General features: G+C 41.4%; 1 protein-coding gene across 14 annotated transcripts in view; it reads left to right on the top strand.

Moving 5' to 3' along the window:
• Positions 1 to 18,223, top strand: part of LOC147025500 (uncharacterized) — a 186,633-nt gene extending 168,410 nt beyond the window's left edge. For all 14 annotated transcript variants that reach the window (XM_085886971.1, XM_085886972.1, XM_085886973.1 and 11 more), the window contains 3 exons: positions 6,135 to 6,191; positions 12,026 to 12,076; positions 16,325 to 18,223. In XM_085886971.1, the coding sequence (XP_085743097.1) occupies positions 6,135 to 6,191; positions 12,026 to 12,076; positions 16,325 to 17,754 (1,538 nt within the window). In that variant the 3' untranslated portion in view covers positions 17,755 to 18,223. The remainder of the gene's footprint in view (positions 1 to 6,134; positions 6,192 to 12,025; positions 12,077 to 16,324) is intronic.
• The last annotated feature ends 1,079 nt before the right edge of the window (positions 18,224 to 19,302 follow it).

Below are 19,302 nucleotides of genomic sequence, written 5' to 3'. Positions count from 1 at the left end.
GGTCGCCTCTCGTCCACGCTGGGCTGGTCGCATCTCGCTGGCGCTGGGCTGGTCACATCTCAACGCCGGTCTGGTTCGCTCGTCTCGTCGAATACCGCACAAGGCGGGAAGGTCCCTTTCGTTTCTTTTGGGTGTGCGTCTGTCTGTGGGCCCGTCTTTAAGTAGGAACTGTTAAGTGCTTGTGCCGTACATTATTTCATTTCTTTATAGTCGGTTTAACTCTGCTCTTGTGTGTTCCTTCCCTACCTATTGTAAATAAATATCCATTTGTTGAATGTATCAGCTCGTTTCTGTGTTTTCTTCATTGGTTTAACACGGTGCATGTTGGGGAATTAAAAAAAGGCCGTTGTTGCCGTAGTTGTGTGCATTTGGACCGACGGGACCTCGGTAACCATCCGCTCAGGTTACGCACGGGTCGAGCACGGAAACGACTCGTCCTGTTCGAGCTCCATCGAGGGTGTGAATACTCAGTAGTTCGCCACATGGGCCTCTAGGTATTTTGAAGTTTGGCAAATAACCCTGTACCACGTGGTTGATTTATTGACGATTCACGGTCCTGTTAGGGACCCGTACCCTCGGAGTTATCCGAGGGTGACTATCTAGATTCTGGGTGTTCGGTGGAGCCGACCCTACTGCTCCACCTCGCGGTCATGCTCGCAGCCGATACCTGGCCCACAACAATAACATCTATATTATAAAAGGAGCCGTGTCTGTCTGTCTGTCTGTCTGTTTTTTGTCATGTTATAACTTGAGAACGGATTAAATTATTTCAAAAAATTAAACTACGGTTGACTCAATGAAATCCCTGGAAGGTTTATGGTGGAATATATATATATATATATATATATATATATATATATATATATATATATATATATATATATATACATACATATACAGTAAACCCCCGCGATATCGCTGTTCACCTATCGCGCCCCCGCTTCATCGCGGTTTTTCCCTTGGAACGTAACTAATTTTTTCTGCGGATTATAATGCGTGGCGCTCGACCAGTCACACAACACACGAGACAAAGTTTCACTTGTGAACTTCGAATATTTTCTCCGTTTTTTTCTCCAAGCCCCACGATGCCGCCCAAACGCCCTGCACCTTCTAAGGCTTCTGGCAAGGAACCGAAGCTCCAGAGGAAGGTTTATATTCACTCGATATAAATAAAACCCAATCGTGTTTACACACCGCCCAGCGTTTAATATTCAATCGATATAAATCAAACCGAATCGTGTTTACACACCGCCCAGCATTTAATACTCACTCGATATAAATAAAACCCAATCGTGTTTATACACCGCCCAGCGTTTAATATTCACTCGATATAAATCAAACCGAATCGTGTTTATACACCACCCAGCGTTTAATAATCACTCGATATAAATAAAACCCAATCGTGTTTATACACCACCCAGCGTTTAATTTTCACTCGGCATAAATCAAACCGAATCGTGTTTATACACCACCCAGCGTTTAATAATCACTCGATATAAATATACCCAGTTGTGTTAATACACCACCCAGCGTTTATTATGCACTCGATATAAATCAAACCCAATCGTGTTTATACACCGCGTTTATAAAAAAAATAGTCATTTTTTGGGGAGGTATCCATTCATCGCGGATTTTCACTTCTCGCGGGGGGGGGGGGGTTGGAATGTAACCCCCGCGATAAACGGGGGATGACTGTATATATGTATGTATGTATATATATATATATATATATATATATATATATATATATATATATATATATTGTATGGGTACATGGGCACACGTCGTGCAACTGCAAATGCCAACTTGCAACGCTTGTTATCCCTGCACGGAGGGCAGGATCTCTCGGTCATCCTTTTAGCTCATCTGAACTTTCAGTCCGGTGAGCTTCTGCGATCGAGCAGTCTCCGTAGGTAAGTCAGTGAGTGAGTGAGTGAGTCTGTAAACATTTCATTCATAATAGCTTGAATGAAACACACAATTGTGACAAGCTTCATATCTGATGCCCAATGAAGGTGTATTTACTGCATCGATTCGATTCAGAAAACACTTGCTATTTTCACTACTCTCTCTTTAAGCATTTTACATACATTAAAACAAAAACTCTTTCCCCTTGGTGTTGGAACCTGGTGTTGGCTTAGCGGTTAGGGTGGTGGCTTGGGATATTTTGGTTCTGAGTTCAAGCCCCGTTACCGCTGAATTAACACCAGGGGGTTGATTCAGCCTGTCATCCTTCCGAGGTCGGCAATATGAGCACCAATATAGCAGCCAAAAGGCTGCACACGAAAGGAAGGGGTATTGACGGATTTATTAAATCTGGTATTTGTGTGGCGCAGGCATGATAGGCCGAATGGCCTCCTCCTGCGCATAATTTCCTTGTAATATTTGTAATCCCTTCATCTTCTTCTTCACTTCTTCAATCCAGTTTCTCATATTGTTCCTCCTTCATCTTCTTCTTCACTTATATTAATTCCGAGTCCCATTCAATTCCGTTTCTCATATCAATTGTATTCAGTAAACGTTTGCTATATTCAATACTTTATTTTTTCAACAATGCCATTTTAATATCGCCCTATCAAACACCATTTCCGATTATACACTGCTTTTTAAAGCATCACAAAGCAGTTCACTCTACTTGCAGCACAGATAAAAGAAAAAATAATAAGAACAAAAAAGCAGCTGATATTTCAATAATTTACTTTCACACTTTTTAAAGGGTGAAAGTTGATTTTTTTTAATGGAGATTCTCTTAAACCCTGTCGGTCAATTGCAAATGCCAACTTGTGCTTCTGGTTATCCCCGCACTCCCTCCCAGGAATCCTTTTTCTTCTTGCCCTATTGATTAGCCATCACAGCAAAGATTGGTATTTCCATCAGCAAAGCGACGGGTCTTATATTTTAGTATTCACTATAACAACAACCAAATATCATATTCACTCTACGAGGGAAAAAAAAATCTCAAAAAAACAACCAACCAAGTCAGGAATGACACCACATTATGATGCCACAACATGACACGACAATCCTCTTCTGGAGTACCATCACTACATCTTTTGGCGTTGTTCCCTCACAATCTCACAACAAAAGTAAAATCTCAAAAGATATCGTGATGGTAATCCATGAGGATTGTGGTGTCGTATTGTGGCATCATAATGTGGTGTCATTCCTACCTTGTTTGGTTGCTATTTTGAGATTTCATCCCTGTTTTTTTCATTGTTTTTTTTCCTTGTACTCGTAAAAATAACTCCATCAATACCTAACTCCCATCATAAAACGTTTTACAAACGACCACAAAATTATTAGCTGCTTTGTCTGCCAGAGCCATAACATACTTCTTATGCAGATCCTGAATATCCTTCCGAACATTAGGCTTACTCAACAATGGTTTTGATCAATCCTGGGAAAACAAACCTCAACTACTAAAAAACTTAATCCTGTTGTTCAAAATTTTCACAACACTATCATATTATGTCCTAAAACCATTTACAGATAACCTAAACTTTTTACACATATTACGAAAAAATCAGAAACTGAATCAACAATAGAATATCTATTACAAATTTTATGGCCGAAACACTGCTTTCCTATATTTGGTTCCTCCCATAAGATTGAAATATCATTAAATATCATCCCTGATATCATTATTTCGAATAATATTGAAATCTCGAGAAATCACATGCCCACATGGATCATACAAAAAGTTGAAGAGGAACATGCACAGTCAGTTGCTAAAACATCCCGAACTGCATCTATACTAAGAGTTTTGAGACATTTACCATAATTAAATAATGATTGGCCCACAGTCTTGGTGAAAGTGAAATACGCTTTCAATGGGGTTCGCTCCCTAAATTTTTTCTGGCAATAACTTCTGTATACTAGAGTCCCTAAAATTGAATGTAGCCGAAGCTTATCCACTTTCTCACAAGAAAACTCACAACTTGCATCACTTTTGGTAGGAGACCTACTTTTAAGAACCCTGCTATAAAAGCCTTCACCAAAAAAGAAAACGTGTCATATGTATTTGCTGAACTCCGTAGCATACTAACCAAGAAATGTTTGGAACATGATCTCAAAAGAACATAAAAGTCATGAAAAAGTTTCCCATCATAAAAACATTTAAGTTCATCAATTATATATGAAATCCCAACTTTTGTAGCTGTATCCCTCTTACTTTGACGTTCATGACCCCTAAGTCTCCTTCTAATTGATTAGCAAAATACTCAATACCACTGACATTACCCTGAGAAACAGATCCCATACCTTATACTCTTATCATTAAGGCCCAGAGGATAAATCGCACTTGGAGTCCTAATCCAAAAATCCTCTTTGTGTCCTAACTCAACATGACAATCCTCTTCATCATCAGAATCGTTAACATTAACTGAGTATAATTTGGATTGAACAATGACTAAAATTATGCCCTACCTCTATGAAATGATTATACAAATACGTTTTAACACCAGAAGTCACACTAAGCATATGCCCAGTCAAACGTTGATGAATTTTTACCAACATATTGCAAACCACAATCTCCACAGGTAAGAAGATAAATAACTTGCTTTGATTTCCATCCTAACAAACATTCACAATCAACAACAAAAGTCTTCCCCGTAACATGACTGACAAAAGTTTCACCAGTTCTAAAAATCTTACAACACAAACATCTTGATGAATTACACTTTCGAAAAACAGCTTTATATATACTTGATAAAACACACCAACATATTTTTACACTGAAGGATTTTTCATTTTTCTTAAGCCATTCATTAACATCACTTTTTTTTTTCGACATTTAACCTAGTCTGGTTGGCCCAAACCAAACAGATGTGACGGGCTGATCAGGATACCGATTGGCGAGAGGCTGCCTCATGAAATGCGGGCGTTACCTGATATAGAACCAATACAGTTCTCCCACCGACATTGGCAATGTCTAGCGGTCAGGTTAACAGCCATTACCCGACCTTAAAATCCGATCGAAGTCAGCAGCTACTTCTCTTTCATGAAAACGAGAGCAGGCAGCTCAACCCCAAAAAATTAACAACAAGAAAAGAAAAGAACAAATAAAGAGAAGCATGAAAAAATAGAACGAAGGACTAATGCAAGATGTAAAAGAGAAAGGAACATGGATCAAAGATACAAAGAAGACCAAGACAGAACCTAGACTTCAGTAGTTACTCCACAAAACTCAAATTCTGCAACAGGTAAATGCAACCAGAGGTCCTTCAGTGGGGAAACATAGTCCACACAGCATCAGGATATGGTACAAAGATAATCAAATATCTGACCAAATATAGCACTGCGCAATGATTTCTCCCACGGTCCACTCAAATGTCAACGGCCCACTCAAAGGCACTTTTTGTTGTGTTTTGTCCTCGATCCAAACATTAAACGCTTTTTCCATCCTTTCAATATGATGACCACGGGACTGGAGTGAGACTTGTGTGCTTTGCGGAGCGCTGGTTGCAACACTTGCATGGATATTTGACTCACTTTTACAGATACACCGCAGAGTCGATTCATTGATCTTGCCAAACTCTTGCCAAGCTATCCAACAACTCGACTTTTTCACACAACCTCATTACCTTTCTCTGCCTTTTGGCACAACTAATTTTGTCCATCCTTTTACGTTTGGGCACCATTAAAAACGGTGCATGAGAAACAACAAAAGGCTCATAATGGAAGGTAATCGTACACGTGGACGCAGACGATGAAACAATAGGTTTCCCGCAATTGGTCAAACCCCGTAATATTCGAACCCGCGATATTTGAGGGTTTACTGTACATCAATACATGCGGTCAAACGGGTTGATAATTTTAGAAACAGACGTAGGGATGGGTAGACATTGTCTTAACTTTCACAGAAGTGATGCATGTCTAATATCACAATTAATTACTTTACGCTTATGCTAGACATTCACTTTAAGGAAACAACTCCGCTATATTAAGCATCTTTAGCCCACCAGGAGTCATTTCCACAGCAGTATATGCTCAGATGTCTGAAGCAAAATTGTTGTTCTTAATGCTTGAATTATATGTGTAGTGAAGGGGTTGTTGCATTTTATTTTATTTGCATATTTAGATTTAGCTTGTGGGGAATGTGCTTGTTGAGTTTCTCATCAAAAGTTCTTTTACAGGTCTGATCCACATTGTAAAGGTTGAACCTGAAGAATTGGATACTTTGGATCATAAAGGTGAGGAATGAGTTGGTTTTGCGAACTTATTAACAAAATCTTTTGCGAAGCTATGTACATTTGAAAAGGATTGCTTATCCTTTTGTCAGAGAAGTGAAGATAACCTTGCGGATGATCGACTCTCAGGGCGAATCTCAGTGTGTGAAATAAATACAGTCCAAAAAAATTAAATTCACATCTCCATTGAAAATAGTGTTATACATATACACCCCATTAAATGTAATGTTTAATTTCTATGCTTGATGTTGGCTTAATGGTTAGGGTGGTGGGCTTGGGATCCTAGGATCCTGAGATCAAATCCAACTCGGCTGTTAAATTAACACCCGGTGGGGTTTGATTCTGCCTGTCATCCTTCCGAGGTCAGCAAAATGAGTTCCAGCTTGTTGGTATCCTGTGTCGGAGTGGTGACCCATCCAGGATTGTGCCCAATAGCCAAGGAGACTGCTGAGGCAGCACCAACACTCTTCACAGAGTATGGTCCCAATAGATGGATGGATGGATGGATTAATTTCTGACCGCGAATAGACATGGTCATTTACGAACCAATTGTTGCAGCCAAAGAGGCTGCCCCAGCCACTTCGATTCCACAACTGTAAAACAAAACAACTTGCACCAAATTGTTTCAACAAGATGACTTGATCAATCACTGAAAGATCAAAGGAGAAGAAGGGAATTTCAAAGCAGTTAACATGGGCTTTGAACATGCATTATTTGTTAAACCTCGGTGCAATTCTCCTGATTCTCTGGGTTATGAAATCAAAGTAAGGCCAAAAAAAAAAAATGTTGCATTGGCGTAACCCGCCTGACCCTAAAAATTCCGCCGACCCTACGTTTTTTTTTTGTTTTTTTGCTATCGAAAAATTTTGCCGACCCTATTTTATTTCTATTTTTGTTGTTTTGCTATCGTTTTCAAGTATCTTGTTGATTGCGATCGCGATCGCAAAAACCCGGAAGTGTTTCGGACAGAACCCGCCGACAAAAAGGGTGGTACTCGAGCCGGGGGAGATTTTGGGAGGGATTTATTAGGAAAAAAAAAAAAAAGATCCCGACCGACCTACCCTATTATTCAGTGACCCGTTACGCCAATGCAACATTATTTTTTTTTGGCCTAATTACTCTGGCATTAAATTTATATCCATTTATTCATTTTTGTATTTTTTTGTATACAAAGTCAAGGCCCGTCGAAGAGCAAGAACACAACTAGTTATCAAGAAAAGGAAGGATATAAGGAATGAGGTGAAGTAAGTACAGGCAGATTGATTTGTGATTTTTATTTTTATTTTATTTTTTTGGAATGAAAGAAATAAAGTTTGTTTTTAGGTTTTTTTAAGTGAGGAGGGGGAATACATTAAGTTGAGGCTGACGAGGACAATACTTTGAAGAAAAGAAGCTAAATGAGGCACGTGGTATCGAAACGGAGACAGAATTTGCACACCATTTGGCTAGCTAAGGCCTGGACGCCTCGGCAGAAGTTGCACGGATGCAAATTCGACAATACAGCATGATGACACAGAAATTTGGATGAAAACACAAACAGCAGCACATGGATGAAAATATAACTGAAAGACATAATGGGTCTGGTCTGAAAAACCTAACTTTGAGTAACTGGAAGAAGGAGCTGCTGATGCAAACGTCTACGTGCAACAAACCTGGAACCGGAAGTGATTATCAATTTTAGCAATGATCGAAGGCTCATTCGGAGCATGTTGTACATACTGTACATCACATGCAGGACAAGGACTTTGGGAGAAAATGGACAAATAATAACAGTATATAAGAGTTCAACCAAGTATCCACCAAATAGACCAAACTAATTTAATGGGCTTTTCATTGATATGACATTATGATTTGAGAATTTTGTTTTAACAAACCCAGGCTGTGAAATTTTGGATTCAAATAATGAAAATGATTAGAAATGTGAACTTTTTTTTTTGTATACACTGTCGAGGCTCGTATGAGAGCCAACACACAAAAGTGCACAACAAGGGAAGCAGGAGACAAGAGGGGTGGGAGAGGGAAGGACAAAACAGTGGGGAACAGAGACATGATGAGATCTGTGAAAGGGAGAGGGATAGGTTGGGGTACACAGGGTAAACAAGATAGACACTGCAGGGACTTTGAGGAAGGAAAGCAGGGAATTTGAAGGAGGTGTGTTTGGGGTGGATTAGTGGGGGTAGAAAAGATTGAGGTTTTGTATGGGGAAAGATAAGAGGTGGTGGCGAACAGCTGTTTTGAATACCTGGAGTGAAGAATAGGATTGAAGAGAGTGTGCGAGTTTGTTCCAAACGTGGGGAAAAAAAAGAAATGAAAGAGTGAAGGTGAGCAGTGATTCCTGATTTTGGTAGTTTTTTTTCCAAAAGGGGGTTGCTGGTGGACCTTGCGCACCCTGCGGAAATATGGGGGGACATATCTCAGACAGAGCAAAGGGGTGGGGGGGAGATGAGGCCAGAGAGGACAGTAGAAGACAGAAAGACCACTGACCTGCCTGCAGTGAGAGAGTGAGAGACCCAAAGACTCAGCCTCATCACGGGAGAGATATCAATGATCCTCAATGCCTTGGATTCCACAGCGTGAACCCGAGAAAGATGAGAGGCAGCAGCACCAACCCAGAGGGGATAACAGTACTCCATCAGGCTGCGGACGAAAGCTTTGTATGTGGTCAGGAGCTAAGGTGGGCCGAGGAAGGACTTTGCACAACAGAGGATTCCCAGTCGGCGACTGGCTTTGGAGGTCAGCTTGAAAATGTGGCTTTCCCAGGAAAGATCATGGCAGATTTGTGATTTTACCCAGATCTGCAGAGAGCGAAGAAGCTGCTACTTGCCGGTCTGAGGGATGACAGGTGGTATGGCAGAGGGTGGAGTCATCAGCAAAGAGATAAAGAGGAGATCATTGATTAAAACCAGAAAAAGAACAGGGCCTAGAACACTGCTTTGAGGAGCTCCAGCCTGGACAGGAAGAAGAGATGAGAACTCCATTATGGGCCACATGTTGGTTGTGACAGGAGAGGAAGGCTGTGAGCCATGAGTGGAGATGTCCTTGGAGACCATAGGAAGAGAGTTTCATGAGCAGGGCAGGGTGCCAGACCATATTGAAGGCATGCAATATGTCTAGGGATATGGCTCTGATTTCATGTCTGGCATTGAGGACCTCCATCCCTTGTTGGGAGAGCAGAAGCAGCATATCCAGGGTAGAGTGACCTGGTCTGAAACCAAATTGATGATCGGAAATCAAGCCATTGGAGAAGAGGAAGGATTTAATGTCTGGAGCGATGATGGATTCCATAACTTTGCTGATGATTGGGAGAAGACTGATTGGTCTGCAGTTGCAGGGTTCTGTTTTTTGGACCTTTTTTAAACAGAGCAGTAATGTTTGCTGATTTCCAAGCAGATGGCAAATGACCTTGAGCAAATGAGAGAGTAAACAGAACAGAGAGAGGGTGAGCAAGAACAGAGGAGCAGGTTTTTAGGACATGTGGGCTGATGTCATCTGGACCAGTTACAGAATCTGAGTCGAGGTTTGACAGCAAGCTCTCCACCATGTCAGGAGAAAAGGACACTGAGTCCAGGGACAGCTGGGTGCGACTGGGTAAGGTGGGTACAGAAAGCGACGGGTTTCGGACACAAGATTTAGCTGCAAACACCGAGTTTAGGCATTCAGCCTTTTCACGTGCGGAATCAGCAGTGCGGCCTTTTGAGGTAAGGGAGGGGATGGAGGGGAACCATCCACCAGAAACAGATTTGATTAGATGCCACCAGGATTTGTAGGAGGGAGAGAGGTTTGAGAGTTCAGACTTGAGATTCGAAAGATGTTGTTTTCTGGCTCTCCTGAGGGTAGACACGCCCTTGTTCTGAACTTTGTGGAAGAACCTTTCTTCAGAATTGACCACTTTCATAATAAACTTGAAAAATGAAACTAATTTGAGGAGTAAGCCACAAACTGAGGCATTGTCATCGTCAATTTCCCCTTGAACAATTGATGATAAATTTGCATACAAAACGTGCATTATGCAACATTTTATCATTTTTTTGTGGAAAAAACTCAATCCCATCTCCTTTTTAATTGCTTTCGAGAGTAGAGGGGCCAATATGCAAAAAGTGGCCAAATTAATCACTTTGACTACTTTATCAGCTCGAAAATTTTCATTGTTATTTGATGTTAGGTACATATGTGGGGGACATCGCCAAGGTGGATGTAGATCCAGGAAGTGGTGCAATTTTTTTTTCTTTCTTTGAAAGCTGAAAGTGTGTATGACGACTATAATACAACACAGGCTGGTTTTGACTCCAGTTGTTGAGCAGTATCAGGAACACATACATGCTGCATCTGAATCCAAACTCTCCAAGATAACCTTGTCAACGCCCAAAGTTTCCTTCGCATGTGTGATGTTGAGAAAAATCAAATAATCAGCTTCTTCATGATTAGCTGTCAGGTCAGGAACATCATGATGGTGTCCACTGATTACTCTGACTGCTCTTTTAATATCACAAACCCAACATATAAATAGAGTTCACAGTCTGGCCCAAGCATCTCCTCGCGCTTCACAATCCAGTCTTCCCGAAGAAAGTAGCCGTATTTGCTTTGTTCTTTACACTTGACATCATTTTTCGCCGTTGTTTTGGAAGGGGTGTCATCCACGAAGGATGTTGAATTTATTGCATCTTTTCACTGCCTTTGCAAGCTCTTTCTCCTGATTTGATGGATTATATTGAGTAGTTGTCATAAACAACTGAAATGTACTTGCATTTCATTCCAAGGATTCTACTGAAGAGCTTATCAGAAAGCTCTCCAAATGTTTTGCAGGAGGCATTGTCTGTATATGCCTGGTGTTGGCTTAATGGTTAGGGTGGTGGGCTTGGGATCCCAGGATCCTGAGTTCAAATCCCCCTTAGCTGTTGAATTAATACCAGGTGGGGTTGGCTCTACCTGTCATCCTTCCGAGGTCGGCAAAATGAGTGCCAGCTTGCTGGTATCCTGTGTTGGAGTGGCGACCCATCCAGGATTGAGCCCAATAGCCAAGGAGACTGCTTAGGCAGCACCAACGCTCTGCACAGAGTATGGTCCCAATAGATAGAGGGATGGATTGTCTGCATTGATCATTCAAAGGAGCTTTATCAAGTCTATCACTCCAAATGTTGTTTCAAGGGAGTAAAGCTATAAACAACTGCCTGACACACTCAAACACAAGGAAGAACTAATCGGAATTGATTAATTTGTGGTACTTTGAATTGAATTCATTTCAGCCATCGATAAATATTTGGTTGTTTTGTCAATTGTTAAAGTGCTCTATTTTCTGATAACCTTCATCTCCATCGAGAATGTTAATAAATAATATTGCTGGGGTTTGGTTCTTGTTCTCAATATCTTTGTTGGGCAGAAATAAAATGATAAACTTCTCTCAACATCCATGTCTGGCCATCTCCTGAACCACATATTTTAAGGTTGTAGTCAATTGTTTTCCCATTACTTATTTGACCTCCATCAAAGTTTTGATGAGGTTGTTGAGATCTGAGATGAGGTTGTTGGAGAAAAGAAAAGATTTCAAATCAACTGTGATGATGCGTTCCATGACCCTGCTGATGATTCACTCTCTTTTCTACTTCTTTCCTGTTTCCTGTCTCTCTACTTTCTACCTCTCCTTGCTTTTCATCAACCTCCACCCTCTTCCCCTCTTATATAATGACCATAAAGTAAGACTGGCATGGTTTATCATCACTGGCTGGTCCATGTTTTGCATGCGTAAACAATAAAACATATTTGCTTTTTTAAATGTATTTCATAAATAAATGTATTTCCTTGCTTTGTAACTTTATGTCAGTTTGCTGTCTTTTTCTCAGTTTCTTTTGTGAAGATTGAACAGCCTGATTGGGACGTTGTGGACACTGCAGGTAAAATAAGTGTTCTTTCCTTTTGGAATTGTTTTTGTTTTTTTAATCATTGCTAAGGTTCAATACTTGCTCATTTTGAATATAACAACCTCAGATAGCACGAACTCTTGATAGTGTCGGCAGCTCACAAACTTAAGGCAGTGGTGTAGTGCCAAATTTTGTGGCCCTGCAAAAAAATGTCGGTCGTGACCCCATCGTCAGATCTACTGTCAAATCAAGTTTGAACATGACACTTTCCATTTGAGTCCCCAAAATGAGTGATAAATGAAATGCACGCATTTTACCATGATAAACAAAAGCTTAACACACACACACACACACACACACACACACACACACACACACACACACACACACACACACACACACACACACACTTGATCCTCACCATTCAAAACCCCCTTTTAAGAAAAAGTTAGATCAGTTGGTCTTGAAGCACCGTTTTTTGACAAACTGTATTTTTAAAGGAATTTTTATTGAGTTTTTTTTTTTTTGCCTCCGCTGACAAAGTCGTCGGAGGAAATGTTCGTTTTGGGATTAGTGAGGGAGTTAGTGAGTGAGGGAAATGCAACCAGCTTTTACACACTCACCACCAAGCTACTCATAGTAAATATGGGACAATTTCAATTCTGGCTTTCCTCCCTCTCGCCTGATCGATTCTGATCAATGTGAAGTGGAACACGATAGGCAATGCTAACCCTGGCAATCAAAAATCATGTCAAGAAAATATATAACCTTGGAATGGATTGTTGGATGGAACAAACTTGACGTGTTCTCATGTGAAAATCCTGTGATTTGACAGTTTTTGATGTCTTCGGGAAGTTATGGAAGCAGAAAGTACAGTTTGTGAATCTTTGCATTTTCATAGAATGCCAAAGAAGAGCATCGCACACAAACCTTTCATCAAGTTGTGTAATGCACAATGTCACATCCCATGATATTGATGCAGCAAAGAACTGGTATCTTATGGCTATGAAATTTGGAAATAGGTTTTGTGAAGCAAAATTCAGGTAAGCTGGTGGTGGACGTGGTATGTGGTGGAAATGCCATTGATGGACTCGACAACAACTGCCAAATCAAAAAGAACTGGGGAGATCAGGATGAGCAACACGAGGTATGATGTAGAATGCACCTGTCAACCAAATTTTTAAAAAAAACTTTTTTGTTGGGAGATATTATGTCGAGGCTCATGGAGGAGCTGTAGCAAAAAACAGATCAGCCAAAGGAACAGGAGAAAGAGAGTGGGGAAACACCAACAGCAGGGTTGAGGAACAAAATAGAGGGAGGTATGGATAAAGAAGGGATGTTGAGAATAATTATGGGTAGGGGAGAACACATGTGGACAGGATTGATTGTGAACCAAACTCTCATGAAGGAAAAACTGGAGACATGGAAAGAGGTGGGTTTGGGTATGGTAAATTAGGGGTAGAGAAGATCATGGATCATGGTTACGGATGGGGGATGATCTGAGATGAGGGTGAACAGCTGTTTTGAATCCCTGGAGAGAAGTATGACATTTAAGAGTATGAAGTTGGTTCTACATGTGGAAAAAAAACGAGGAATTCATGTGAGGAGGTGAACAATGATTCTGGATTTTTGGAGTTTCACCAGAAGTGGGGTTGCTGGTATACAGCCTGTGCCCCACAGACTCCTGTGGGGGACAGAACATGGAAAAGGCAAAGAGTACAAGACCAGAAAGGGTCGAGGGCACAAGATTTGGAAGCAAGCACAGATTACGCGACTTTCAAAATCCGCCCCAGAATGCCTGGCACGCATGCACATAAACCCCAAGAAATAGTGGTGTTCGGGGAACCTTAAAGTTTGTTTTGCTTGCCAAATAAGAATTGTTACCTAGAATAGCTCACAAAGCTTCAAAAAGAAGCTGAAAAAATATGTGGAAACATACCTGCGGTAAAGGGGTGCACAACGAAAGACTTGGAGAACTTGATGAACTCACCAAACAAGCTGATAGCTTGCAGCTCCCTGTATTGTAAACTCCCAAAGGCCCAAAGTGCAAGGCCCGAAGCTTCATCGATTGGTGCATTTTACCCAAACCTAAACCATCGTTGCCTTTGAATGGACTTTGAAACTTGCAAGATTACCTCATGTGAATGTGGTGGCTAGGCTTGGTGATTTATTTCATGGATGTCTTCAATTGGAAAGACGATGCTGTCATTACCAACATTCTGATAGACTTTTTTTGTGTATTTCTTGCATACGTAGCCGAGGCTTGTGGAAGAGCTAGTACACTGAACTGATCAGGACTTGACAAACAAAAACAGGACACAAAACACGCATGCATGTGGTGGACAAGATGGATACAGAAGTAAGCTCCAAGGAGGGAAAACTGGAAAATTGGAAGGAGGAGGGATTTGGGTGGGGTTAACGAGGAGAAAAAAGATCATGGTTTTGGATTGGGGACAATCTGAGATGGGGAGAACAGCTGTCTTGAAGACTGGAGGGAAGGATGAGATTGAAGCGGATGTGGAAGTTTTTTTCCCACAGGCAGGAAAAAAAGGAGAACAAATGAGTGGACATGATCAGTGTTCCTGGATTTAGGTAGTTTCACCAGAAGGGGGTTGTTGGTGGACCGTGTGAGCCCTGCTGAAACTTGGGGTGGGGTGGACAAAGCACAAAAACAGCAGAGGGTGCAAGACCATTACAGAGGTGGTAGAAGACAGAGACCACCGACCTGTCTGGATGGCAAAGTGAGATGCCCATGTACTCACCTTCGTCGCAGAAGATTCCAATAATCTTAAAGGCCTTGGCTTCCACGGCATCAAGCTGTGGATGAAGGCCTGGTGGGTGGATAGGAGTTCAGGTGTGCCATGGAAGGACTTTGTACGACAAAGGATGCCCAGGCGGCAGTTGGCTTTGGAGGCCAACTTTGAAATGTGGTTTACCCAAGAAAGATCATGGCTGATAGTGAGACTCAGGACTTTGAATGACTGAACTTCCTCAAGAGGATTGTTCAGAAAGTAGACAGAATGTGCTTTTGGAGAAAGATAGTGTGAGATTTGTCTGGATTGAAAGACATATTACAAGTGTTTGACCAGCTTGTGTTTTTTTTTTTTTGTAGATCTGAAGAGAAGGAAGAGGCTGCAGCATGCTTGTCTGATGGATGAGCAATGTCATGTCAGAAGGTGGATTCATCAGCAAATAGATAAAGAGGATTTTCCTGAGACTCAGAGGGATCATTGATGAAGATCAGGAATAGGACTGGGCCAAGAACACTGCCTTTGGCCACTCCAGCGTTGGCAGGGAGAGGAGATGAAAGGATTCCGTTGAGTGCCACACGGCTGTGAGAGTGGAGGAACTCAGAAATCCATGTATGAAGTTGGCCTTGGATGCCATAGGCAGAGAGGTTGAAGAAAAATGCAAGGATGCCAGACTATATCGAATGCTCCAGATATGCTGACAGAGATGGCCCTGATCTTATATCTGACATTGACGGTCTCATCTATTGTTGGGAGAGCAGAAGCAGCACGTCCAAAGTAGAATAACCTGGTCTAAGTGTGACTTGGAAGAGTTGGTGGTTGCAGAGAGCAAGGGAATGGAATCAAAAGATACAGAAGCAAACACAGAATTTAGGCATTCCATCTTCTCACGAGCAGAGTTTGCTGTGGTGCTAAGAAGGAGCACATGAAGTGGAGGGGTGCTGAAAAGGTGGGCACAGAAGGAGTGGGGTTGGGAGGATGCAGGCACGTAGGAGATAACGTGGGTGAGGGTCCTGACATGGAGGGGTTTGACATCGTTAATGAACGTGAAGGGGAGTTTATGGTTGCATGCAGGAAACCTCTGCGAACTTGACTGCAGTTCAAGATTAAAAACAAGTTGGAATCAGAATCATTTTGTATAACCATTGTCTTTTTTTAAATAGTCTGAACAGTTTGAGAGAAAAAATTGTGAAATAAGTGAATATTTTGTTTAATCATTGGCCGTGGTTGATGTCGTAGCGATCTTGAAGCGGAAAGTTGGCTCGGAGTGTTGTGCTTTTCAGTCAAAAAGTCGGAATGATTAGTAAGTTATTTATCTGCATATGTGCTGTTCAAATTGAGAACAAATCACAAAGCATGTATCTGACCCTCATCGAGTTTAACAACCTCTGGTGGTTCCGCACCTCTGGTATAAAAGATAATTTGTATTGAAACTCTCAATGACTTTTACAAAAAGAACCAAGTCATATTCTTGTGTGATTGGTTAACCCCACCCTCCATCCCCACCTCTCCTCCCCCACCTCATCCTCAGGCAGTCAAACAGAACATATTCAGAAGAATTCTGACACAAGTGTTCCAGGCCGCGGTCCTAATGTCCAAGTGAAACTCCACATCCAAAAGCAAGAACAGCAACCGAGCGCCAAGAAACTTCAACGCGGCTTGAAGTGCATGAGGACTGTTCGCAGCGATAAGTTGACCAAGCATGGAGAAAAATCCATGGTTGCTCAGAAGTCATCCTACACATCAAAGCTTTTGCAAAGGAACCTGAACAAATACATGGCGGAAAAACCCTACAAGTGTAAAATTTGCAACAAATCCTTTTCAAAACTATGTCTCGTGAAATACCACATGCATATTCACACTGGAGAGAAGCCGCACAAGTGCACAGTTTGTAGCAAATCGTTCTCCAGATCGTACACTTTGACAACACACATCAGAATCCATACGGGAGAAAGGCCTTACATTTGCACAGTTTGTAAAGAGGCATTTTCACTTCTGTGTAATTTGAAACAACACGTTAGAATTCACAACGGGGAGCAGCCCGACAAGTGCAAGATTTGCAACAAATCATTTTCAAAACCATGTCTCTTGAAATACCACATGCATATTCACACTGGAGAGAAGCCGCACGAGTGCACAGTTTGCAGCAAATCGTTCTCCAGATCGTATACTTTAAAAGCTCATATGACAATTCATACCGGAGAGGGACTCCACAAGTGCACATATTGCAACAAGTCATTTCTGCAATCGAGTCATTTGCAATCTCATATTAGGACTCATACCGGAGAGAGGCCTTACAAGTGCACAGTTTGTAGCAAATTGTTCGCCAGAACAAATACTTTGAAAGCTCATATGGGAATCCATACAGGAGAGGGACTCCACAAATGCACATTTTGCAACAAGTCGTTTTCGGAATCGTCTCCTTTGACGAAGCACATCAGAATCCATACGGGAGAACGGCCGTACATTTGTACAGTTTGCAAAAAGGCATTTTCATATTCGTGCAATTTGAAAGAGCACGCAAGAATTCACACCGGAGAGAGGCCCTACAAGTGCACGTTTTGCAACAAGACATTTCGACAATCGAGCAATTTGCGATCTCATAATATCATTCATACTAGAGAGGGGCCGAACAAGTGTGCAATCTGGAACAAGTCAGATTCAGAATCATCTCCTTTGACAAAGCAAATTGGAATCCATACGGGAGAACGGCCGTATATTTGCACATTTTGCAAAAAGGCATTTTCATATTCGTGTAATTTGAAACAACACGTTAGAATTCACACTGGAGAGAGACCTTACAAGTGCAAGTTTTGCCACAAGACATTTCGACAATCGAGCAATTTGCGATCCCATAATATCAATCATACCCACGAGAGGCCTAATGAGTGCACAACCTGGAGCAAGTCAGATTCAGAATCATCTCCTTTGACATACCACATCAGAATTCCTACAGTGTAATGGCTGTCCGATACTGTACACGACTTTCAAAACAACATATGAATGCGAGACGAGGCCTTTTGCGCATCTGCTTTGTGTGTTTTGAGTGACTCGGTCGGGCTCGCCGGCACTTTTAACCTGCCGTTGCTAGCACCAAATCGCTGTGTGATTCAAATTGTCTTTTAAACATCATTTTCTGCATTTAGACGAAAGTGTCAATTTTAGAATGGTTAACCATAATTGTTGTGTTCGTTGATGCAAAGCAGATTCACAGAAATCATGATGAAATATGCAATTTGGTGTCTGTCTGTCTTTCTGTCTGTCTGTCTGTCTGACCACGATACATTCGGTCGTTACTTATGCAATCTCAACCAAAATTTCTATGTGGATTATAGGTCACATGATATAGGTTCTAGCGACTTCATTTGCCCCCCTGCCGAAGAGAGTTTTCCGCCTTGGAAATGCACTATATTAAACTGTACAGATAGTTTGTCGTGGCGTTTTTTTTATTTCCCACCGCCACTTCTAATAACAAAAGCAATAACAACAATAATGATATTACAGAATATTGACGTGTAAAATGTAATAACAAAACTACATGAATACTAATAATATCCCCTCTCTCCAAGGGGTTTTCCTTCTTTGAGAAATGCCGTGTTAAGTAAGGTGTATAAATAGCTTTTCATGGGGTACCCTTTCCAGAAGTAAAAAATATATATATTATAAACCACAAAACATGATTACTTTTTTAAACAGTCGCTAATGTTGTTTAACGCAAGACTGAAAGGGAGGAAACCTGATGTTCTTGAGACATTATATGCTTATCGCATCCCCCACAGACTAAGGGACCTGAGCCGACTCGAGTAGGTAGGCCACGAGCTCGGCTGCAATGATATTTAGCTCATAAAGGTCTTGAGAATGTGTGACGTGTGATATTGCCCCCGACACCCTTTTGGCCCAATTGTGACCTTTATTCGATGCATAACCATATTTCTCGCAGTTTGAATTTATTTTTATCTGGGTTGAGACACTCCAAAGCCATGTTGAAAATGAACAAATAGTGTTCCATGATCCCAATCAAGTGTGAGAGTTGGATGTGCGTTTGAACCTGTGGTTTTGTAGCCTGTTTGAACCATAGGGAGCGGGTGTAACCGTGTAGGAAATACGAGACATATCTGTGAATGAGAGGTGAGCAGCGGCAGTGTGTTTAACACACACACGGACAGACACTTCTACTTTTAACAATAGATGCAAAAATCTAACATAATGTATCGTAGGGCTCCAGAACCAAAATATATATATATATATATATATATATATATATATATATATATATATATATATATATATATGTGTGTGTGTGTGTGTGTGTGTGTGTGTGTGTGTGTGTGTGTGTGTGTGTGTGTGTGTATGATGTGTATGTATGTATTGTTGCGAATTCGCGCCCGCCGGCGTGCGGACAGCCACGTCACTCGAATCGCGACCGCGTCGCCCACTGGACGGACAATTCAGTCGTGACCCTCCGGGAACTATCGCCCGGAGCCAGTCACGGGTGGGCCTTTCGACCTC

The sequence above is a fragment of the Eptatretus burgeri genome, chromosome 6 (genome assembly GCF_056783735.1).
Source record: "Eptatretus burgeri isolate ZD-2024b chromosome 6, Ebu_testis_v1, whole genome shotgun sequence".
Classification (NCBI taxonomy): Eukaryota; Metazoa; Chordata; class Myxini; order Myxiniformes; family Myxinidae; genus Eptatretus; species Eptatretus burgeri.
This window is presented reverse-complemented; position numbering and strand designations above follow the sequence as displayed.